The sequence below is a fragment of the Photinus pyralis genome, unplaced genomic scaffold, assembly GCF_008802855.1.
Source record: "Photinus pyralis isolate 1611_PpyrPB1 unplaced genomic scaffold, Ppyr1.3 Ppyr1.4_LG3a, whole genome shotgun sequence".
Classification (NCBI taxonomy): domain Eukaryota; kingdom Metazoa; phylum Arthropoda; class Insecta; order Coleoptera; family Lampyridae; genus Photinus; species Photinus pyralis.
This window is the reverse complement of record NW_022170509.1, coordinates 13732278-13757614: the sequence shown is the minus strand read 5'-3', so window position 1 is coordinate 13757614 and position 25337 is coordinate 13732278. Positions and strand designations below refer to the sequence as shown.

General features: G+C 35.6%; 2 protein-coding genes across 3 annotated transcripts; both read left to right on the top strand.

Moving 5' to 3' along the window:
* Positions 1-5349: 5349 nt before the first annotated feature.
* LOC116166187 (calcium uptake protein 3, mitochondrial) lies at positions 5350-9350 on the top strand. 2 transcript variants are annotated; one of them, XM_031481050.1, is made up of 9 exons: positions 5350-5587; positions 7310-7448; positions 7545-7655; positions 7708-7755; positions 7814-7896; positions 7976-8017; positions 8274-8763; positions 8811-8968; positions 9020-9350. In XM_031481050.1, exons 1-9 carry the CDS (start codon positions 5378-5380, stop codon positions 9089-9091), a joined length of 1353 nt encoding a protein of 450 aa, XP_031336910.1. In that variant the 5' UTR covers positions 5350-5377; the 3' UTR covers positions 9092-9350. The 2 variants fall into 2 exon arrangements, with proteins under 2 accessions (XP_031336910.1, XP_031336911.1); XM_031481051.1 differs by lacking the exon at positions 7976-8017.
* Positions 9351-19881: 10531 nt separating this feature from the next.
* LOC116166186 (DNA-directed RNA polymerase II subunit RPB1-like) lies at positions 19882-20701 on the top strand. The gene is made up of 2 exons (XM_031481049.1): positions 19882-20253; positions 20309-20701. The coding sequence occupies exons 1-2, from the start codon at positions 19922-19924 to the stop codon at positions 20574-20576; spliced, it is 600 nt and encodes a 199-aa protein (XP_031336909.1). The 5' UTR covers positions 19882-19921; the 3' UTR covers positions 20577-20701.
* The last annotated feature ends 4636 nt before the right edge of the window (positions 20702-25337 follow it).

Sequence of the window (25337 nt, the reverse complement as noted above, 5' to 3'; positions counted from 1 at the left end):
ATAGATTATAACTGGCGATCAAAAATGAGTTGCTGTCGAGTCTGCTTTGGAAGTTCAAGTTAAATACGATTTTCCATGTTTATTTTTTGATTTGCACGATAATTACTAACCTAAATGTAATGCTATTTGATATGGTTGGAAAGCATTTTTTCAGAGCTTTCCAATGACGTATCACACATGGGGAGTCACTATTTAAGATTTAAAAGTTGGGGTGGCTAGGGCGCAGGGGGTGTGAGGGGGTGCGTCGCCAACTATATCATTGTGATTCCCCCTCCGAATTACAGAAACGGATTTTGATTTTTTTAAATATCTCGTTTATTTACTAAGATATGGGGGGTGGTAAGTTTTCAAATTGTCACCCTGTATGTCTCAAAAGCGAAGAAACCCGTAAAAGAATATGACGGGGGTTTGCCTGCATTAAACAGTCGTCGTCGCAAATATAAAATATAAAATAAACACTGAGGGGAGATTTCAATTCTTAGGCGCTTTAAAAACTAGAAGCATGGTACGTTTCACCAAGACTAGAAAATTGACAATTGCAGTCTTTTACATTAATTATGAGCGAACAATATATACAACAAAATAATATGTTCAGAGGCGGATTTAACCATTTGCGGCCCGTAGGCTATGACCAAAAAAAATCGAAAAAAAACACTTAGAGAAAACTACAACATGAAGAACAATTTACTTAATCAACTTTTTTATTTATGGTCTGATTTTTATGAAATCTCAGCAAGTCGATTACTTACAATAAATATGTCAAAAGTTGCACTGCGCGGAGAAAACTTCAATTGTGAACGTCTAGAAAACGGAGTATCGGAAAAGGGTTCTTCCAAAGAAAATGTGATACATGTCAACGAAGCGCCTTTGGAGTTGAAACTTTAAATGCGAATAACTCAAAAATGATAGATGTACAGAAGACGCATCCGTCGATGGGGTTAGAACCAATGCGAATATCTCGAAAACGGAATGTCAGAAGAGAGTACTCACAAAGAGAAAATGATAGATGTTGACGACGTACGCGTCTTGACAGTAAAACTGTTATGATCAGTTAACAATTGAAGAGAAAGTAGTTACCAGTTACAAGTGAAAGTTTGGGAGAAATGATCCTCCCTCATGATAGGGAGAAAAACAATATAGATAATTCACTTTTACTATATGGCTCTATGGGCATTTTCAAGCGTATATGCGGCAATGGTAAATTTATTATTAACTAATTATATTAAAAATGTGCTCTTGAACACGAATTTTTACTGAATGATCTTTTCGTTTGCCGAATGGACACTCGATTACAATCTGTACAAGTGTACAATGTATGTTGTACATTCCCGATGGATCCTTCAAATTCACTGACTTTTTGGGTTAACGACTATTTATCCTTACAGTAAACAGTCGTATTTACTCAATAATCCTTTGTTGTTCACTTTTCAATCAGAGACAATGTATTTTACATGAGTGTGAAGTGTCAGTGTATTGTGTAATTTTGCAGCAAAAGAACTCCACCGCCTATGTACATAATAAGATACTTCTTATTGTCAATCGTAAAGATATCTGCACGCTTTAGTTGTAATTTGCACTTGTGCTGTTCTCGCCAACGGACGGAATTTCATTAATATCCAATAGCTTTTACGAGGCATTGGCTATAATACTAAATGTTTAAAAATTCTTTCTACTTCCATTGAATAAACCGCCGTTTAAATTAATTTCTCGTATTCAATTAATAGTGTGCACCCTCGTAAAAGGCTGTACGAATTAAACTTGTCGTTAACCATGTAGACTGAAAATTAGATTGCATGACCATAGGTTTTACAATGTCGTAAGTGCATCACTTCTGATCTACATGAATCTCATTAATTCAAAACTGTACACCAATAATTTTGATTGCAAAAAATCCAGTGTCATCAGGAACCACGCGAAGGTGACTGTGAAAAACGCGCTGTTTCGAAATGACGGAAAGAAATAAGGTCGAAAATTTACGGGAAATACTTTATTTATGGATGAAGAAACATCTACTCTTCATAACGTATCGAATGTTTAAACTTGAAGGACAAGTAACAACCTAGACCTAGACCAAAATTTACACTTATGGGCAGCATTTCGTCTAGAAGCAATTGCCCAGATTCCACCGGATAGCAAGACATTTACACAGCTTCCTTTTTACTGTATAATTTTACTAATATTATTGTGCGCAATCACTTTGTGTTTTATGCAAAATCAAAAATTTATCCAGGAAAAGATTAAAATTTAAGGGATGGGATCGCAGAATATTAAAATTCATCCTCGTCATATCTCACCAAACTGCCTTAGGTCCGGTGCACATGCGCTGCCAAGTAACCGGGACGCCAACATTGTTTTCTATAAAGATCGTTGAATATCTTCAAAACGTCAAAAATTTAGACACGCGAATTAAAATAAGACAGTATAGTCTGTTGCCAGAATTAAAAAAATGACTGTTAATTATATAAATCGATTCACAGATTCATCCGTAGATTACCCATAATTAAAACTAAATGGAACACGGAATGGAAGGAGGAAGAAAGCTACCTACTACTGATGACGATCAAACCGAATGTACAAATATGGATACCATCAAAATAAAAAATTTAAAAGACTAATTAACGAAAACACTAGAATAAAGTAACAAAACTGATTAATGAAAGAAAGATAATACTACACCAAGACAGAAAAATACACTCATTAGAAAGAGAAATAAGGAGGAGAAATCAAATCAAAGGAGTTGAGCATATTATAAACGAAAAAGCCGAAGACACACGAGATCAAGTAAGAACGTTGATGCGAGATATAGGGGTTGAAATAGATAAAAAAAATGATATAGATAAAATCAAAAGAATAGGCAAATTTAAAAGTACAAAAGACCAATAGTGATTAAATTAACATCAAATATGAAGAAATCACAAATCTTACGTAGCAACATTTGGATCGTTGAGGATTGCTCCAGAGAAGTTTTGGAAGAAAGGAAGATTTTAATTCTCCACATGAAAGAAGGGAAGCAAAAAGGATACATAACACAAATAAAGTATAATAAGCTAATCATTAATAGAGAAATGTATGGAAGAGCTAAGTAGCAGCCAAATAACGGAAGGGGGAGGAAGAACTATTTTGCCAAGCGTACAGTCAGCGAGAGGTCGCCGGCAGGAGATCCTTACATGGAGCAATCAAGAAAAGCAACGCGCACATTAACACCCAAAAACTAACCAACACATATCTCGACTGTCACACGGTAACCAAAAATTGCAATGGAAAAGGAAATGAATTGTATAAGGAAAACCAAACAATTATACTGGAAACTTTGGTTAAGATTTCAAAAAAACAGTGGTTACACTAGTAAGAAAGTTAGATCTGCGCATAAGTAATCCATTTTTTGACAAGTGCATTCATTTTCCATTTGTAAGACGCCACTTCATTTAAAATTTCATAAAAATCCGGCCACAAATAAGAAAGCTAATGTTGCACATGCGCAATCCATTTTTGCGTGGTACTTCAATTTCATTTTATAGCATGCACAACTTATTCTTTCACACGTCATTTCAATTTGATTGTAGGTATAAGAAGCATCTTAGCGTATAGAATTCATAAGCACAGTAAACGGCAAAATTATAAATGTTGTTACATGAGAAAAATGATTTTTTACTATAACTTATTTAGCAATCAGCGCAGAAAAATAAAAACCTCGAAACTATAACCAACCAAATAGCGAACAATATTTCTGTCCGTCCGTTCGTCTGTGCGAAAAATTCCCCTTTTGTGATGGTTCTGTCCGTCCGTGCGTCCGTATGTCTGTCCGTGTTTAAGTCGAGAACGAAAAGAGGCAGCGATGTCAAACTTCAAAAATCGATTTCTACGTGTATTGAATATGAGCCGGGTTAACAGTCGTCTTTTCGAATGCGAGTTGTGCCAAAAAATTCCCCCATTGAAAATCAAGTGCGATTCTGCGTATCATTGTTTCTAGATTTTTTTGTATGTACTCAAAATTGAATGTGAAATGCGACAAAAAAAGTAATATTAGGTAACACACTAAAGGGGAAAACAAACCTTCATTGCATAAGTGCAAATTAGCCATAATTAATTCTGAAAAACAAAAATGCTGTTTACTTTTAATTAAAACTGTTGTTCATTTGTGGGTTTCAAATTGTGCTAACCAGCAATCGATTTCAAATAATTTCAATGCCATTTTCTTTGAGGTACCTACAGCGATTTTATCTTGGGGCGCAATTGTCTCACCTTCATTAACAATAGCGACGTTCCATGTAATTATCCTGAACGCAAGTGACCCGGGCGCAAGTATCCTGACACGAATAAAACTTTTTAGGAATTTATCCTTGCAGGAGGTAGTAGGTCACACCAATAGCTATACTAATCGTTCGTTATGCATTAAATGTGTGAACAAGCGGTGTAGATGCTTATTGCTTTGTGTGCCCAAAACAATTGGCAATTATCAGTTTTTAAATCTTTCAAATTGTTTATAAGCGTTAAGAAAATGATTAATTATAACTGAAGAAGTTCAATTTGGGTATAAGCAGTGGTTTTTATCCGGTGTGTGTTTTCATACCATATTCAACAAGGAAGTTTTGATAATAAAAAGTAAAAAATTAAACAATCATCAAAAATTTTCACTAGTGAGAGCTGGTTTTAACGATGTCTCCACAAAATTATGTGAAAATGTATAAAAATCACCTTCTGCTACCCCTGAAACTGCTATCGCAACGTCATTCGATTTCGGGCTTTTGGTGTTAATTCTGGTTAGAGCAAAACGAAATTTCTGGTGTTTGTTAATTACCTACCAAAAGAATCCTCAGTTTGCAAAATTTGGCTTCTTACAATTTGTGTGAGGTAGGAGACGATGAGCAATAAAGATACTTAGTTTATCATCAGTCGACCTTTTTGTCTGAGGTCACATCTCCTTAATTTTTCAATAAATACAAAGACACAAATTATAAATGAATCTAGGCGCGATTTTTGTTCTTCTTCCGGAACTAAAACTACAGACAACGTTACTGTGGATACGTAACAGAAACTCGTATCTCATTATTCGATCATCATATAAATAAGAAAGTTAAATATAACTTTTTGATTATGTAAAATATTCAGTAATTAAGTATTTATATATTCTTTCAAGCGCTTAATAACAACTTATTTATTACCTAGCTTACCTTTTTGTCTTTGAAACCAAGCTCTGTATAGGTATTCAATGCTCGGCGTGTAAATTCCAATATTTTCGTTAAAATCTAGACAATTTAACGTCTAAGTACGGTCCTGTGCCAAAACTTGATTTCTAATTTATTTAAAACCCGATATGCATTACATCTACTGGCTAGTAGAGAAAATACATGGAATCCCACGTGTTCTCTACGTCAAAATGGCGATAATTGGCAGATCGATCCTTCGTGCTCTCCAAGCCAAATTGACAAATTCTGTTAGAAATATTAGCAAATTTAGTCATAATAAAGTAAAATATTATAATACTAATTCATTGTCAGCAGTAATTGTGGCAGGAGGAACGATAGCCATATACACAGCATATCAGTGCGTTGCAAGTAAAAGTGTTCTGGCTTATCAACCGAAAAATGTAAGTTTCACAATTGATTCTATTTAAATATCTGCCATATTCATAGAGTACATGCAGCCGAATTTCATAAATCATCGTCGTAATTAACTTTCCCGCGTAAACATTGTTTAAAATGGCGGCTCTTTCATTTTCATTTCATTTCGATTGGGAGCAAATTTATAAATAAACAACCAGTAACAGGAAATAAGATTTATTATCTTACTATCTTGTTTTACTACACACCACAACCGATATATTTATACCCTTGAACATGGGGAACAAATCTTTACTAACCTCGTAAGTTGTCTCCATCACCGAAAGTAACTGTTACCCTTTCTTATCGTGACAAAAGAAGAATTTAGTGGCAGACAAAAAGGTGTTTTCCTCCGGATTTATAAAAAATAAATTGTGAAAATGTCGCATTTATATTAATAAAGACGCTAATAAATCACTTGGTTTGAGTTTTGTCCAGTTTCTAATCCACTTTACTAAAAGAGCTCTTGTTTCACTCCAATGTTGCTCCGGAAACCAATAAGAGAGTTGAAATGGATTTGTTCCAAAAGATAATTAAAGTTCGCGATTGGGGGAACGGTCTGACACAAAGGGAAGCGAAGCTTCTGTCGCATGTGTGTTCCGCAAAACACGTCGAAAATAAAGCACTCCTCCATCTGTCGAAGATTAATAAGAGGCGACAGTTTGGCGGTGTTGAAATCTGTCTTGGATGATTAGTTGACAAATCCAGCACAATCGGTGCAAAGGGCTGCAGCTGTTTTCGATCATTCCTTATGTCATTGGAAATGATAAATTTTACACCTTATGATAGAATCCCATGTTAAGCCTCTTTATCTCAGTCGGCATCTTAACACATTCTTCGGTGGCTATAGAGCTCGTAATACACAAAGCGTTTATATCAAGCCCTTTTTAAGAAAAAAGCATTATATAATAATGAAATATGACAATTACCTTTTAAACTTGTTAAATACGATATGATATCCTTCAGCAAGTGTATACTAAGCCAGTCTTTACATTGTGTAAACTGTAATCACGTTGGGAACAAATGTATTCTGTTCGTGATAGCTTTATACCCCCATTACGTTCACCTGCAGTTGATGGTCCATGGTGAAACCAATCCTATGAGAATTAGTAGGTAACTTGATGCTCAATATCTTCCAAAGTAAATTAGATATAAAGCAAAGTTAATACCGCAAAACGATAGTGGTATGCGGACGTCAGACGTTTGAAACAACAAATAGATGATCAAGTCTTGAATGAAGTACATGTAAAGGTAGAACGATAATGTCATAGTAAAGTAGGCTCGTCTGATGTCATCTTCTGATATAGGAACCTAATAAATAACTTCTTATTATGGTCAGCTTGTGTGGCCCAGTTCAGTGACTGGGGTTGTTTATGTTTAACGTTACACACTTAGAAACTCTAGCTTGTAAATAGATGATACGGAAAATTTTCTTTGCGTTGAATGACGAACATTTACTTGGTGAAGCGTAAAAACATTTTATCTTCACAACAAACGCACACGCGTGGTCTCATCTACAGTCTAGACTCATAATTTATTATCATACATTACCTTTTTAACTCAAAACCAAAACGACCCCACTAAATATAATTAGTTACAAAAAATTCATTCATTAAACCAGTCTCTTACATATAACCATATAAGTTAAATTCCTTATTGTTGCTATTTCTGTAAAATATAAGGGGACAGTTAATTTTTACCAACTTTAGGCCGAAGAAGGAGTACGTGCAGTCAGACTTACCTCAAGAGAACGCCGATTTATCAGATTTGCGTCTGTTGAATTTGATGGTCAACTTTACATGACACCCCAAGATTTCCTCGAGTCGGTGGTAGAAGCAGACCCGCGACGTACGTAGCAAATCTAATCAATCTCGCAATGACATTATATTAAAAGTGAATCCCGGACATGCGTTAATTAATGCAATATCGTCTAATCAATTCTAGCTCGACTTAAAAGGAAAATGTTAACTACTTCAGACATGGAATATATGAAAGGGCACACACCCAGTTTAAACCAAGGCTCTCCCAGGCTATTTAGAAATTTAAGAGATAAAGGTCAGATTTATATTATGATTACTCATAAGACCTAATGTTTGAATCTATTTAGGAATTATCTCCTACACGGAGTACCTGTTTCTATTATCTGTCTTAACAAGTAAGTAATAAAGATTCATATTTTAAGATCATTATTTTATACTTTTGTATATTTACAGAGCCTCAATCCGGATTTCGAATCGCGTTTAATATGTTCGATACCGATGGTAATCAAAGAGTGGATAAGAACGAATTTCTCGTCGTAAGTTTAACTTATTTTTGTCGCGTAACATACTTTCTTTTCATGTTACATTACGAAATTGATTTAATACCTTGAATAGGTACGTAAACTATTATCCGGAAAGCACAAGGACCATGAAACCGTGAGTTTGCCCCCAAAAAAGCTGGATTAGACCAGCGCCTCTTTCTTCTAACCCCGCTAAATAGTGTTGATTTTCTTTTTGGCGTTTAGTGTTTTGTACATACTTAATTCGAAGGAATGGAAATTAACAAAACCTGTGAGTTGTGTCATTTCTAAGCGTAACGTTGTCCTGTGCCGTTTTGTGGTTGTTTTCACTTTTCATAGACACTTTTGCATGTACTCACACTTCATATGTCTAATAGCGATGTTTTAAATAGATGGAAAAGATCTTCAGTCACGCGTGGAAAGGTAAAAGAGGATTGGCGATAGCGGAAGATCTGACCAAAATTAAAGTTCCGTCGGAAGAATACGTTGACGACGAGCAAGGTTTACAAAGACGCCACGCTGTTGATACGACCCTTATCATACATTTCTTCGGGCCTAAGGGAAACGAAGAGTTGAAGTTTGAAGGATTTCGTCGTTTCATGCTCGATTTACAAACGGAAGTTTTGGAATTGGAATTCAGCGAATTTTCTAAAGGCCTGCAAACAATTTCAGAAGTTGATTTTGCCAAAATATTGCTACGTTACACCTATCTGGACACCGACGAGTATGATATGTATTTGGATCGGCTTTTGGACAGAATAAAAGACACCAAAGGAATTACTTTTGAGGAATTCTATATTTTTTGCCAATTTTTAAACAATTTGGAAGACTTCACCATCGCAATGCGCATGTACACTTTAGCAGATCATCCCATCTCTAAAGGTAGTTTAACATTAATCTCGGGATCATTTTTTATTGGTACTTTTCAGATGAATTTCATCGAGCCGTCAAAATCTGTACTGGTACAAGTTTAAGTCAGCATATCGTCCACACAGTCTTCTCAATTTTTGATGAAGATGGCGATGGCTTATTAAGCTATCGCGAATTCATTGCCATTATGAAAGACCGCCTACATCGCGGATTTAGGGTATTATTCACAGCTAAACGGTATAGGTAGTTCTAATTGTTATTTTAACAGTCGTACGCCAAAAATGAGGGATGGGATGCATTCCGAAACTGCCTAAAACAAGAAATGAAGTCTCCTACATAAACTTCACATGATCAAGGAATATGGTTGTGCTTTAACACGTTGTGATATTTTTTAATTACTTTTGTTCCTTTGTAAACTATTAACTAACTATACGCCCGAATATTTATTTCGTATTTATATATAACTAATTATTTATCGATTATTACGGGTTGTTTTATCTAGTCAAAGCTGTATCGAGTTGTTGAGTTACGGTTTACTTCCATGCTGAATTTTATTGTAGATATTTATTTGCATAAAAATATAACAAATTCCGTTTTGATCGTGAGGACAATTTATTCTGTGCCCTACCTTTGCAAGAGAACTATTTAAGTGTCATTGTCGATTGCGGGAAGAAATTTCAGCGTAATTTTGAAACATAGACTTATGTTATTAGTGTCTTTTTCATTTGTGTGAGGTCCGAGATCACAGCATTAGAAAGTAGTAGAAAGCGCTTTCCTTATTAGTGCGCCAATGCTAAAATCAAACAAAGAAACACAAATTTTCGATGAAGGTACTAAAAAAATTACAAACGAATCGTTATGTAAAAGTGAGTTTTAAAAAAATATATAATTTTTGAAATGGAGAGGGGCTTTGCACTTCTATGAGCACTGAAAGGAGTGGTTTAGAAACCCTGTAAATAAAACCAAACTGTGTAATAGAAATTATAATTTTTGAACTGGACAGAGGCTACACTTTTAAATTCCCTAAAATTTGCCAGCAAATGTACTTTTCCTCACTTGAGGTATTCCAGATTACTACTATACGCAAAGGTACAGACCCTCTTCAAAAAAGGGTAGATGTAGACACGGTTCAGAGGTGGGAAGTATTTGATTTTGTAAATACTTTTTAGTATTCAAATACTTTGTAATTAAATACCTAATTTTATGGAAGCAGTATTTGTATTTGTAACTCAAATACTTTCACAAATATTTAGTATTCGAATACTTAACCTTCCTTTTTTACCAAAAATCGACTACACCAAAATTTCTCGAGAAAACACTTTTTCTTATGAATTTTGGTGGGTAGAATCCAACACAATTCGTACTTTTTCGATCAGACTTCTCAATCAAAAGTTATGGACTAGAAACCAATTTCGAAAGAAAATTCAAAGGGCTGTAACTTTTGATCTAGTAGCCCAATCTTGGAACTGTTTGAAATTATGGATTCTACAGCCCACATTCTATAAGAAAATTTTTTTCGGGATCGATCTGAGACAATTTTTTTTTCGGGCCTCAAAAAAAGGCAGTGTATAACCTTCCTTTTTTTTTACCAAAAATGGACTGCACCAAAATGTCTCGGGAAAACACTTTTTCTTATTAATTTTGGTGCGTAGAATCCAAAATAATTCGTACTTTTTCTATCAGACTTCTCAATCAAAAGTTATCCCTTGAAATACAAGTTAAACTACCGAATACTCCCCAAATCAAGCAACCCTGGGAACTCCTCTTATAAAGCCGAACTCTGAACTAACCAACCACCCAAAAAATTCTACAAATCCAGCAATCTATAAAAACCTCTTCTTAGAAATCCTTAATAGACATAATGACAGACAAATAATATATACGGATGGTTCAAAAATTAAAAATCTTGTTGGATGCGCGTTTATACACGAAGACAATTCCTACCAATACAAATTACCAGATGCGCCAAGTGTGTACAGTGCCGAACTATATTCCATCAAGGAAGCACTCGGATATATATCGAGAAACGTGTACGATAAATTTTTAATAGTAACGGACTCGCTCAGCGCATTACAGGGATTAAACAACATGTACCCACAACATGAATATATATAATATATATAATATATGAAATACACACCACCTGGAAAACACTCAAATCACAAAGCAAAGAAACCGACTTTCTATGGATTCCATCACATATCAACATCGAAGGCAACGACAGAGCAGACCAACAAGCAAAAGAGGCCACATACAGGAAAGATCCAAGCACGACATACACCACAAGGACCGACGCCAAACATATAATTAAAAACCGTATCACCAAAGCATGGAACTTGGAATGGGAAGATACAGCGAACACAAAAAATTACTACAAACCGAAACACACACCCCCAGAATCCCAAAGCAATATCACTAGAAGAGAAGAGACAATATTAACAAGACTGAAAACAGGACATACAAGACTTACCCACGACTACCTGCTTAAAAAGGAAGAAGAACCAACTTGCCAACAATGCAATATCAAACTAACTGTGAGACACATCCTCTGTGACTGTCCTAGGACCACGAAGCAGCGCAACAACTTTAACATCGGCAACCACTTAGAAACCGCTTGCTCAAAGCCAAAGAACGTAATAAGTTTTCTAAAAGACATTCAACTAATCGATGCCATGTAAATGTAAATCTTATCTGCTGTATAAGCAAAAATGCCACAAGACCTTGTAGTTCAGGCATTATTCCTTTAAATAAAAAAAAAAAGACTACAAATCAATTTCGAAAGAAAATTCAAAGGGCTGTAACTTTTGAACTAGTACCCCAATCTCGGAACTGATTGAAATTATGGATCCTACAGGACACATTCTATAAGAAAATTTTTTTCGGGATCGATCTGAGACAATTTTTTTTTCGGGCCTCAAAAAAAGGCAGTGTATAACCTTCCTTTTTTTTACCAAAAATGGACTGCACCAAAATGTCTCGGGAAGACACTTTTTCTTATTAATTTTGGTGCGTAGAATCCAAAACAATTCGTACTTTTTCGATCAGACTTCTCAATCAAAAGTTATAGACTAGAAACCAATTTCGAAAAAAATTCAAAGGGCTGTAACTTTTGAACTAGTAGCCCAATCTTGGAACTGTTTGAAATTATGGATTCTACGGGCCAAATTCTATAAGAAAATGTTTTTTCCCGGTCGATCTCAGACAATTTTTTTCCGGCCTCAAAAAAACGCAGTACTTTTAAGTTATTCAAATATTTGAGAACAATTTAGAAATGTTTAGGGAAAGTTTCCATTGTCACAAAATGAAATATAAAATTCCGATACAACTGAATACCGTAAGATCCTGGAGTGAAACGTTTTGATTCAATAGTGTACGTAACTTAAAAACAATAGGGACCTTTCTTATATCCTTAAGACCATGTGTACCAATTTTCAAAGCGATCGCACGTTTCTAAACTATCATGCACACGGACAAACGGATGGTCACAAATGGATCTGTTCCAAAAGCGCTAGGATTAATTTCAAAAAGGCGTACGTGTCATGTGCACGACGCTTTGAAAACTGGTACACGTATTCTTAAGGATATAACTGGTATAAGAAAGGTCCTGGTAGGTACCTCCTATATAATAATATAATAATAATAATACGCTTTTACTCCCCTTAAATTTGTATATAACAATTGAAATATAAAAAAAGCTAACCCCATACAAAGTATAACTTGATTTTTTGAGTAGTATTAAGACTTTTATCTAGTATACTATTTTAAATTTTTAATGTATTTGAGTGACAAGTATTTGAATACTTTTTACTGTATTCGAATACTTTTCAATGTAAGTTAATGAAATACTTTTGAAAGTATTCGAATACATTCTAAAGTATTTGAATACTTATTTTTTAAAGTATTTGAATACTTTTCTATGTATCTGTATCTAGTATTCGCTTGTGCTGAACGTAAAAGTATTTAGTATTCAAATACCTTTGATTTGTGTAAAGTATTTACTATTTAGTATTCAAATACTTTTTCAAAGTATTCCGCCCAGCTCTGACACGGTTGACATTTATTCGTTCTCATTCTGATTCCTTTATGTAGTAATAGTAACATCTAATTAAGGACAACGTTTGGATGCTCTGTCCTACGTTTCAAGAGCTAACCAACTTAGTAGAAAGAGATACCCACAGTTGCCTATCTCACAAAAGCTTTGTTATGGAAAAACATTATTTTTTTGAAAATTTTTAGTTCTTGTTGTTTCTAAACGTATGTATTTAAATTATTCGTAAACTTTAAACTTTACTATAACTGTTTTACGAGTTATTTTTCCGGTGCACGGAATTCAGTTCCATTCGTCCCAATATTCCCACTTAGTAGGGTTGACATATATGACACAAAGGTATTTGTCCTTGAAGCAATCAAATCTTAGAAAAAAAAAGGATATTTGTCATCTTTCTCTCGAAGGGGGGAAATTCTTCCTCGTGCAGAAATCACACCATAGGTACTGCTATACTGGGTCATTATGCCTTCGTTAAAGTCCTTTTTAATAGAAAGGCATCCCCGATCATTTCGCGTTGATTTAATGTAAGGTCTGACAATCATACTTCTAAACAACGGGTAGTAGGTTTGCGACGGCGACAAAGGGGACTCCCGGTGGCTTTATCCGCCAAGATCTTTGTAAGGTACGTCAAACCTATGCGAAGGGTGGAAAAGCAAAAAACAAGTGGCAATTTAACGTACCTAATTTCTATGGAAAAGGGGTCAGGGAACCACCGATACATAAGTAATCATTACGTTTGAAATTAGTCATATTAAATTGTCCGAATTAAGCGAAAAATGTCGTCACTATAAGTGGCAAAAGTGACCACTCTGCTTCTGGAGGCGGTAATCGTGATGCTAAATCTGCCTGCCAATTTGCGTGAAAATTTATATGTTTCTGTATTCGCAACACTACCAAATTTTTCTAGCACCGTCATTTAAATATGGAAGTAGAACAATTCCCATGTTGTTGATGGAAGCAAAGACGCTAGCACTGTCGATTCGTATAACAACCAAACGGTTTACCTAATTGGCGAACAAAAGAGGAGCCAAGAAAATAACCTCAAGTTCTAAAGAATGTATATATGTACCTATGTGTTGGTGACTGGTGTAGTAAATTCAGTTTCCACCCCTGGGTACTTTTATTGTTAAATAAGAGGCTCCCCAGTCTCTTAAACTTGCATCTGTGCAGATTTCTAATGAAAAGTATCCATTTCAAGCATAAAAAAATGTTTTCCTTCGGTTGCCCGAAAGGTCATTAAAATAAGCATCTCCGCATCATAATTATTTGGCCTCTTAGCTAGAGCTCTATATTTTGCACTAGCACTTTTGCAGTTTTAATATATAGCCAACCATATTTACCTAACTGGTCGACAGGCTGAGACTAAAAGACCAATAAACCGAGCCAAAAGTATAAATGTTTGCGCGTTTGTGTGCAATAAGGTAATGTACCCATTTCAGAATCCTTTGCCGTGCTTCTAACGGAAACTTATCCGAGGTATCGCACATAAAACCTAAGAACTTACAACCCCCTGAAAATGCAAGCCGCTGCTCCGCCAGCCTTGGATGCATGCTCACAGGCATCTTCCTGAGGGTATGTATAGAAAATACGAGAGATTCCGCTTTACAAAAGAGATTCTAAGAGTCTTAGCTTATTTGAGTGTTAGCACTTGTTTAAATCAAATAAATTGTATAAATTGTGCACAACTCTTGTGCTGATAAAGTGCATTTTTTTAAAACCGTAATAGCTTAGTAAATGGTTAGGTTGAGGAGTACCATGAAGGATAAAACCAGTTCCACTCCCCTTTAACCCCGTTTCTTGAAAAGAAGGACAATATTTGGTAGAAAACGGTTTCTTTCGTTGAGACCTTTAATTAGAACACCATGAAAGATGAAATTAATGTGTAAAGATATGCACTTTTTACTTTCAAAAACAGCATCTCAGGAAATAATTCATGAACCTTCCCCCCCCCCCCCCCCTTTAACACAGCGAAATTTGATGGCCGTCTGGCACACCTTCAAGGTATAGGTACTTTAAACAACCTTCCAGGACTCTAGGATTATTCCCCTAGAAGAAGTTCAAAACGGCAGAAGTGGGTCTGGACGGACGGATAAAACGCAAACAATATCACATTTAACATTTTTATTAATTTTTAAAAAATGCGCTAAAAATGAAAGACGAAATTTATTTACCTAAACAAACATTACTAAAAACATCAGACCAAACGCATACTCATTTCCTAAATTGAAGCATTATTGAAGGTAGTAACGCCGGTGCGATAGGCAACCACAAGTACACCATGATTCTTCAGCAGGAGCTAGAGCTATAATAATTTGTCCCACGGCATGCAGTAAATAATTTTACTCTATGCCCACGGTGAGGGCGATTGTGTAGAAAACTTTATTATCAAAGAACAAAGATAGGTATGGCTTAGTGCTGGGCAGTATTCGATTTTGTAAATACTTTTTAGTATTCGAATACTTTGAAAAGTATTCGAATACTTTTAAAGGTATTCGAATACTTTCAAAAGTATTCTAATACTATCAAAGGTATTCGAAAACTTTGAAAAGTATTTCATTAACTTACTTTGAAAAGTATTCGAATACAGTAAAAAGTAAGTATTCAAATACTTGTCACTCAAATAGATTAAAAATTTAAAATAGTATACTAGATAAAAGGCTTAATACTACTTAAAAAATCATACTTTCTATGGGGTTAGCTTTTTTTATATTTCTATTGTTATATACAAATTTAAGGGGAGTAAAAGCGTATTATTATTATATAGGAGGATATGTGTACCAGTTTTCAAAGCGATCGTACGTCGCGTCGTGCACATTATACGTACGCCTTTCTGAAATTAATCCTAGCGATTTTGGAACAGATCCATTTTTGACCATCCGTTTGTCCGTGTGCATGATAGCTAAATAGCATTATGCGGGTCACTCTGTAATTGGGCGCAAGCCTGTTGAGGGCCCACAACAAGAGAGGGATAATAAATAAATAACTTGTTTAAAAACGTGCGATCGCTTTGAAAATTGGTACACATGGTTTTAAGGATATAAGAAAGCAAAGGTCCCTATTGTTTTTAAGTTACGTAGACTATCGAGTTCGGTATTCAGATGTATCGGATTTTTATATTTGATTTTGTGACAATGGAAACTTTCCCTAAACATTTCTAAATTCTTCTCAAATATTTGAATAACTTAAAAGTACTGCCTTTTTTTGAGGCCAGAAAAAAAAATTGTCTGAGATCGAGATCGATCGAGAGTCCATAATTTCAAACAGTTTGAAGATTGGGCTACTAGATCAAAAGTTACAGCCCTTTAAATTTTTTTTCGAAATTTGTTTTTTGTCCATAACTTGTTATTGAGAGGTCTAATCGAAAACGTACGAATTGTTTTGGATTCTACGCACCAAAATTAATAAGAAAAAGTGTTTTCCCGAGAAATTTTAGTGTAGTCAATTTTTGGTAAAAAAGGAAGGTTATACACTGCCTTTATTTGAGGCAAAAAAATTGTCTCAGATAGACCCGGAAAAAATTTTTTCTTATAGAATGTGGCCTGTAGAATCCATAATTTCAGACAGTTCCAAGATTGGGCTAGTAGATCAAAAGTTACAGCCCTTTGAATTTTCTTTCGAAATTGGTTTCTAGTCTATAACTTTTGATTGAGAAGTCTGATCGAAAAAGTACGAATTGTTTTGGTTTCTACGCACCAAAATTAATAAGAAAAAGTGTTTTCCCGAGAAATTTTGGTGTAGTCGATTTTTGGTAAAAAAGGAAGGTTATACACTGCATTTTTTTGAGGCTGAAAAAAAAATTGTCTCAGATCGACCCGGAAAAAAAAATTTCTTATAGAATGTGGCCTGTAAAATCCACAATTTCAAACAGTTCCAAGATTGGGCTACTAGTTCAAAAGTTACTGCCCTTTGAATTTTCTTTCGAAATTGGTTTCTAGTCTATAACTTTTGATTGAGAAGTCTGATCGAAAAAGTACGAATTGTTTTGGATTCTACGCACAAAAATTAATAAGAAAAAGTGTTTTCCCGAGAAATTTTGGTGCAGTCGATTTTTGGTAAAAAAGGAAGGTTGTACACTGCCTTTTTTGAGGCCCGACAAAAAAATTGTCTCAGATCGACCCGGAAAAAAAAATTTTCTTATAGAATGTGGCCTGTAGAATCCATAATTTCAAACAGTTCCAAGATTGGGCTACTAGTTCAAAAGTTACGCCCTTTGAATTTTTATTCGAAATTGGTTTCTAGTCTATAACTTTTGATTGAGAAGTCTGATCGAAAAAGTACGAATTGTTTTGGATTCTACGCACCAAAATTAATAAGGAAAAGTGTTTTCCCGAGAAATTTTGGAGTAGTTTTTTTGGTAAAAAAGGAAGGTTAAGTATTCAAATACTATGCGAAGTATTCGAATACTTCTCAAAGTATTCAAATACCTTGCGAAGTATTCGAATACTTTACGAAGTATTCGAATACTAAATATTTGTAAAAGTATTTGAGTTACAAAAACAAATACTGCTTCCATAAAAGTATTTAATTACAAAGTATTTGAATACTTTAAAGGATTTAAATACTAAAAAGTATTTACAAAATCGAATACTGCCCAGCTCTGGCAGGGATTAAGCTGCGGTCGCATTTTGGTTGAGGCAGATTATCGCATTTTTTGCGACAAGGAAAATCATATGAAATTTACCTATGAGTTTGAGCTTATTTCATATTGCTGGAGAAAAGCAACATACAAAGGCACGGAAATGAGTAACTTATACATTTAACAAATAAGTATCAAATGGCACAAATGCTATAAGAAAATTACTTTTGCTACAGTTCTCTAAAAGCCTATACTCTATAGCATTTTTGCTCAAAGCGCCTTCTAACATGAGTTGGAAAATGCGGTAAAAATTTATCGCAAAAATCATTTTTTTCAGGTACCATAACTGTACACTTTTAGCATTTATTAACGATCCTCGAGATCGTCTATAATTTTGTATTGCGGCTGTTTGTCTGTCTGCCTGCCTATCCGTCTGTCCGTGTGCACGATAACTTTGTTTAGAACAGTCCGAACGCTTTGAAAATTGGTACACAAGGATATAAGAAAGGTATCGATTTTCAGCCGAGTAGACTATCGGGACACAAAGAGTTACAGCCAAACTATACGCGATACGCCCAAACCTCCAAATAAAAGGGTTTCTTTTATAATTCTTGTTACAAAGAACATATGAATGTCCGGTTTTCTGTGTTCGTAAATACAAAGCAACTATACAGATTATTAAAAAAATTGCGCATGCGGCATGCGCAACCCAACTTTTTTATAAATGAACTTTGAATTTAGGCACCTGCAGGTATAAACTAATGCAGATTCATTAAATATTTGTTTTGCCCATGCGCAGTCAATTTTTTTCCATAAAAATTTAAAGGCGCTGTTGTGGTCACTTTGTCCGCCCGTCTGTTCGCCCGTCCGTCCCTACGGCCGTGTCGCTACTAGATCTTTATCTTAAGCGCTATTCTACTTTTTTCGCTATTTAGTTCGCTATGGTGTCGCGGCTTGCAACAAGCAAGGAATTTTTTCAGCGTTTATTACTAAAAAAGGAAAAAATCACCTTTTTTCATATACCATAATTTTACACTTTTGCCGTTTATTGCGCTTACAAATACTATACGCTAAGGAAGGTGATTCTTATGAAATGAAATTAAAATGACGTATTAAAGAATAGGTTGTCCTGCGCATGCGCAGTGCTAACGGACGGATTTTTCTGAAATTTTAAAAGAAGGAAGGGATGAATTAAAAGCACATAAAAAAATAAATTGTACATACGCTCTAAAATGTTAGGGTAAAACACTCACTTTCTTATTGACCGGAAGGATTTTTTCTGTAACATCATAATTTAACATGAAAGATGTTTTAAATATTTCGGGACTTTGCCCACTATTTATTTGATTTTGGCCCTTGGTCTATATTTGAATGCCTCAGAATAGCATTGGTTAACCAGTCTTTCTGCAAAAAAAAGTGGAAAGACAAACGAATTTGGCTGGAGTTTTTTTTTTTCCAAAAATATGTGCTTTTTGTAAATTGTGTACGATTACTTTCTAGTTTCAGAAACATTTTCCATTAAGTTCTAAGGCATTTTAAAGAATCTCGTGCAATTGAGGAGAGATTTCAGACGGTTGCAGAGATATGGGATTTAGCAAGTTCTGGAGAATTTGGAGTGTATAGTTTCTGAGAGAACTTGAGAAAGTTTCAGGAAGTTTCATTACAATCATAATGTGAAAGCTTTTAATTAGCTCGTAATTCAAGTATAAACGAAAATGCAAGCTTGTGACAACTCTTCAACTGCGAGTGGTCTCGAATTAATTGAAATCTACATCGTTATTCAAGTTATTCTGCATTAGGTAATTAATCTCCAAATTTGATCTCAAAAGCTAAATTTGGTAAGCGATTGTAGGTAATAATAATGTCATCATCATCATATTAGATTTAAGAAATTTTGAATTGAATGAAAATAGAAAATTTAAACATCCCTCCGCCATTTTCAAAGATTGGTTGCCACTTAGAGCCCGGGCTGGATCTAGGAATGGATCTGACGTACTTTGCGGTGTTTTTAAGGACTTATATTACAATTAAGGATTTTTTCATAAATTCCAAAGGGTCCAACTTTATGGTTAAGGTGGGGACTATATAACCTTGAAGTACTTAGTTTTTCTTTTTTTGAGATTACTTGCATCTAAAATTATCTTAGCGCAATGAAGTAATATAACATCCTACTGTGCAAAATAAGCTTCTTGTTTCTATTAATTTAAAATGTACGGTGTTTCCCTAAGGTAAATTTTCGGTTTATCTAGTAGATTTGGTCTTCAGCGACCATAACTTTTAAGAATCTTTGGTACCATCAGACCTGTCTTTCGCTTTAAATGAAATAAATAGTTTAATGGCCATAAACCGGCGCAGTTTCCATAAATATGTAGGGATATGAATTTTCTGAACTCTTTACCAGAACAGACAGTTCATTCATTCTCATATTGCTTGCTAACTAAGCAGTTTTAATTACAACAAAGCTATCATTTCACAAAAAGGAAGTAGTTTCAACTTTGCTTTGTGTTTAGTTAAGATAGTTCCCCAGTAACAGTGAACCGTTAAGGATGGATGTCGCGCCAAGGGAGCTGAAAAATATTAAAATCGCCCCATCTGTTCGAGAGTCGTCACCCCAGTACCCGAACAGCCCCATGATGCCGCCGTCACCATCATCGCAAAATATGAAAGTCACCTCGTCTTACCGGGAACCTAGCAGTATGAGTATCCCATACAGCCCTGTGAGCCCGATGTCAGCGTCACCATCTTCACAAGGTACAAAAGTGGCCTCGTCTTACCGAGAACCTACAAGTGTGAGTATCCAATACAGCCCTCTGAGCCCGATGTCATCTCCAGCGTCTCCCACAAAGGAAGAACATCAAAATTGCGGTAATGTAGACGAGTAAGTGTATAGTGCGATATTTTTATCCAAACAAAAACTTAATCAGCACTTTTAGCAGCGACATGGACAACATATTAGGGTACATGGACGAGGAATGGTTGCCTAATCCTTTATTTATTGTATCGGATGCCATGAGAAAATTCAAAGAGCTTAAAACGAAGTATGAACAGAAACTGGAGGAGCATAAGGCAATCATTGCGGGCCTGGAATGGAAGTTGAAAATTTTTAAAACGCGCAATCTTTACGCGAAGAATAATTTGAGAAACGTAAACTTGATCTTCAATAAGTGGAAAACTGCTGTAAAGTCAGTGTATGAGTATTGAGCTTTGTAAGCAAACGATTTTTTTGAAATATTGCTTTAGTACATTCAAATGCAGATTACAATACAATTTTTCCAATAGAACATTGTTCAAGTTATGTATCTATGTAAGATTTTGCATAAAAATAAAGGAAGTTTAACTACTAGTTAATTTATAAATCGGGTACATATAGTGCCAGTTGTATCGTGTATAGTGCTGTGCAAAAAATCGATTAATTGATAAGACGACCGATAAATTAAAAAAAAATCATCGAATAATGGATAATTAGTCATTTAAAAGTAGTGCTTTGCAAAAAACCATTAATCGATAATAATCCATTAATAAATAGCCAAAAAATTAAAAAATGTTAAAGGATTGGTCGATAAATCGATAATTACCGATTTGTAGATTTATGAATAGGTATCCATAGTTTACTTTCGATAATTATCGCTACTTATCGATTAATCGATAACTATCAGAGATCAACAATTTTCGACAAATGTCAATAATAATCGATTATTATCGACAGCTAACGATCATTATTAATTATTATCAAACGTTATCGATAGTTATCAAAAGTTATCGATAATTAGCGATTATTAATGAAAATTATCGATAATTATCTAAAGTTTTCGATAATTATCGATTAACGATTATCCGATAATTATCGGACTAAACAGACTGATCTATAAATCTATAACAATTTCAATAGCTGGTAGAAATCAATTCCTTTCGTTGAGACCTTTCATTAGAGTACCATAAAGGATAAAACCAGCCCCCCCTCCCCCCCTTCCCTTTTGATAAAGAGTCAGAAAGTAAGGCGGTAGTTGGTAGAAAACAGTTCCTTTTATTGAAACCTCAAATTGGAATACCATGAAAGTTAAATAGTTGGTACAAACCAATTCATTTCGGTGAGACCTTTCATTAAAATACCAGGAAGGGTAGAACGTGTGTTCACCCCCGCTCCCTCCCATTATCAAAAATTTTACTTGGCACTGCTATTACAGGACTCTAGTGCCCGTTTGCACCGACAAATTTAAGCGGAGCTTAGCTTAAGAGTAGCTTAAAATCCATGGCAACCATTGTCTCAATAATCGTTGCCATGGCTTTTAAGGGACGCTTAGGCTAAGCTCCACTTAAATTTGTCGGTGCAAACGGGCATAAGACCGCTAAAAGTAGTTCAAAACCACAGAAGTGGGTCAGGACGGACGGACGGACAAAACGCAAACAATAGCATATTTTTTTCTTAAAAAATGCGCTAAAAAAGCGGTGGTGGGTATGTAGGCTCGGGGACACTCCGACGTCTAGGACCATTGAATAACGAAAATTTTTCACTCAACGCCAGGACTGAAAGTCTTAGGGCAGAGGGGAATACTTCAGGGTTTGACTTAGGGCGGCCCGAGAAGATATTCATGGGTTTTGAAGCACCCAAAGTTGCGGGAAATGCTACTGGGAGGGGGGGGGCGGTCAAAATTATACATTTTTTACTCAATCAAGTGTTTGGGCGCTGAAAGCAATACATACTACGATTTGATAGTGAAACTGGTTGCGCCAGTGAGAAAACCGTTGTGACAGTGCGATCCATGCGACAGATATACGTCTGACGCGAGTGAGGCTCTCACATGTCTCCTGGAAAACCACACTTTCAAGCTCTGGGGACTATGGAAACCAAAAGGAAAGGAGCTACCAGGGTTGATCCAAGACCGATCGACTGTTGCACCTCTTTAGAGCCGGTCTGGCTCTAGGGTACGTCTCCGAATGCTGGAGAAAGGTAAGCGTACCTACCTATGCCAGATCATACGAAATACGACACGGCGCAGGAGTACAGGCTCAGCAGCCTATCGTTGATTCTTCTAAAAATGTGTAATGATCTTAGGGATCCCACAAGTCGACACTGCAATCTTGACTTGAATCTCGGTAGCAGTCGACTCGGACTGGATGGCACGAAAAGGTTCCACGTTGTGTAATACTTACTAGGGCGGTTCTTTTATGTGTTGGGAGTTGAGACATAATGTGGAAGGGAATTGAATAAAATGCAGAACCAGGGAAACCTTCTTCGAGACAAAAACCCCAGCTTAGAAAACATGATAAATCAGATCAAGTACAAAACACATCTACGGTTCAATTTAGGCAAAACAATTCGTAAAATGGTAAATTGCATGTACAAAAAACAAATAAAAACAGGTTTTCGCCCTAAGGCGAGTAGCTCCATGCATTGATCAGTACTTCCCAAAAGGCAATAGCTATGTGCGCTATGTTTTTTTTTACTAGAGGCATCTATGGTTAAAATTTCAAAAAAATATCTCCATAAATAGGAAAGTTGGCTATATGTTTGCCTTTATTAGAATTGTGTGTGTTTAAAATTTCAACAGAATATATTAATAAATAAGAAAGTTAATATTGCGCATCAGGCTGCGTGCAAAGGCTTCCATACTGCTAAACGGTTTGGGGTGAGTGGAAGGATCGAAGCAGCCTTGAGCAAGGACGCATCCGGGAGAAAACTCTCAAATCGGATCCCTTTACTAAGACCAAAAAAGTTGTTAAAAATGGACATGGGTAGATATGGTAATCAACCAAGAGTTGACATCAGCTTCTCCCACGGATAATATAGTACTGTGTTTCAAGTAAAGATGTTAACACCCACGACCCGCACACACGAGAACCTCATATACATCATGCAGTAACAGTCAGGTGGCGCCCAGTCAGCCGACAGGTTCTGATTGGCTACTGGCGAACTTTAGTGAGACTATAAGTGTCTAATAGGGTAAGCTTAGATCTGGGTGCCAGGGCAACAAATTGGCGGACGAGTTGGTTCGGATGTCTACATCGGGCCCGAGTCTACTGCCCTAGAAATTGCCCCCTCCGTTGTCAGAGCCAGGATTAGAGAGTGAATAACCAGTCAATTCCAGGCTCAATGGCAACAAAAAACTGCAGACTCAGGATCTTCAGGCAAATTTGAGTCTTTTAGACTCTGGGCACTCACGGAGCACGTGATAGTCAACTATCCGCTGCACAAGATTGGGCTTGTAGGTTCTGTGGAGAGGCATATGGAACTACCAAGCAAGTGGCTCGTCACTGTAACACGTTAATAATGGAGACATTAGCTCTTTAGTGCCAGTTTTCTAGAACCGGGGAGGGTAAAGTAACAGGCTAAACAAGGTCCTATCCCTTACGTCATGAGGGGAACGGGCTCTGAACACAGTTACGAAGGAATAAAGGGGGTGAGCTCAATTGTCCTTTTGGTATGCCCTAGTCGCGCTGCCTTGTGAATAAAATAGATGACTTCCAAAACGGAAGTAGGGGGTAATTATATCTAACCAGTTTTGTATTCTCTTTGCCATTACAATATCACTATGTAGGGCACCCTTAACAGAAAATTAAAATACTTCAGGCCCTGCATGTAACCTTACAATTGGGGATAATGTCTGGTGAACATCAAAGAAAGAGGAAATCTTGCAGCAATGCAATCTAGGTGAGTTACTAGTCAAAGATTCATTACAAACATAGCACAACAGTGCTAGACAAAGAACTTGCCATGTTTTACTTGTAGAAATGAAGTTAAGTATGTAGAAGAAAATCCAATTACATACATCACTGTTCGTATAATTTACGTAGACAATTTGAAATGTGTTAAATTCGACAATTCACAGCAGAGCTGGGCAGAAAACTTTCAAAAAGTATTTGAATACTAAATAGTAAATACTTTACACAAATCAAAAGTATTTGAATACTAAATACTTTTACGTCCAGCACAAGCGAATACTAGATACAGATACATAGAAAAGTATTCAAATGCTTTAAAAAATAAGTATACTTTAGAATGTATTCGAATACTTTGAAAAGTATTTCATTAACTTACATTGAAAAGTATTCGAATACAGTAAAAAGTATTCAAATATTTGTCACTCAAATACGTAAAAAATGTAAAATAGTATACTAGATAAAAGGCTTAATACTACTTAAAAAATCAAGTTCTATTGTTATATACAAATTTAAGGGGAGTAAAAGTGTATTATTATTATATTATTATATAGGAGGTACCTACCAGGACCTTTCTTATACCAGTTATATCCTTAAGAATACGTGTACCAGTTTTCAAAGCGATCGTACGTCGTGCACATGATACGTACGCCTTTCTGAAATTAATCCTAGCGATTTTGGAACAGATCCATTTTTGACCATCCGTTTGTCCGTGTGCATGATAGTTTGTTTAGAAACGTGCGATCGCTTTGAAAATTGGTACACATGGTCTTAAGGATATAAGAAAGGTCCCTATTGTTTTTAAATTACGTAGACTATCGAGTCAAAAAGTTTCACTCCAGGATCGTTCGGTATTCAGTTGTATCGGATTTTTATATTTGATTTTGTGACAATGGAAACTTTCCCTCTCGCTTTCCCTAAACATTTCTAAATTGTTCTCAAATATTTGAATAACTTAAAAGTACTGCCTTTTTTTGAGGCCGGAAAAAAAATTGTCTGAGATCGACCGGGAAAAAACATTTTCTTATAGAATTTGGCCCGTACAATCCATAATTTCAAACAGTTTGAAGATTGGGCTACTAGATCAAAAGTTACAGCCCTTTGAATTTTTTNTTCATTCAAATTTTGGAGTAGTCCTATGCGAAGTATTCGAATACTAAATATTTGTGAAAGTATTTGAGTTACAAATACAAATACTGCTTCCATAAAAGTATTTAATTACTAAGTATTTGAATACTTTAAAGGAGTAAAGTAAAGTTCCAGTAACTAAATACAGTCGATTCTACGAAACTAAAAATAACTAGT

Excerpts from the sequence above, each read along its gene's own strand:
- LOC116166186 (XM_031481049.1), top strand. The coding sequence starts at position 19,922 with ATGGATGTCGCGCCAAGGGAGCTGAAAAATATTAAAATCGCCCCATCT. Across the intron at positions 20,254-20,308 it reads AATTGCGGTAATGTAGACGA|CAGCGACATGGACAACATAT; the intron begins GTAAGTGTATAG and ends CAGCACTTTTAG.
- LOC116166187 (XM_031481050.1), top strand. The coding sequence starts at position 5,378 with ATGGCGATAATTGGCAGATCGATCCTTCGTGCTCTCCAAGCCAAATTG. Across the intron at positions 5,588-7,309 it reads TGGCTTATCAACCGAAAAAT|GCCGAAGAAGGAGTACGTGC; the intron begins GTAAGTTTCACA and ends TACCAACTTTAG. Across the intron at positions 7,756-7,813 it reads TCTATTATCTGTCTTAACAA|AGCCTCAATCCGGATTTCGA; the intron begins GTAAGTAATAAA and ends GTATATTTACAG.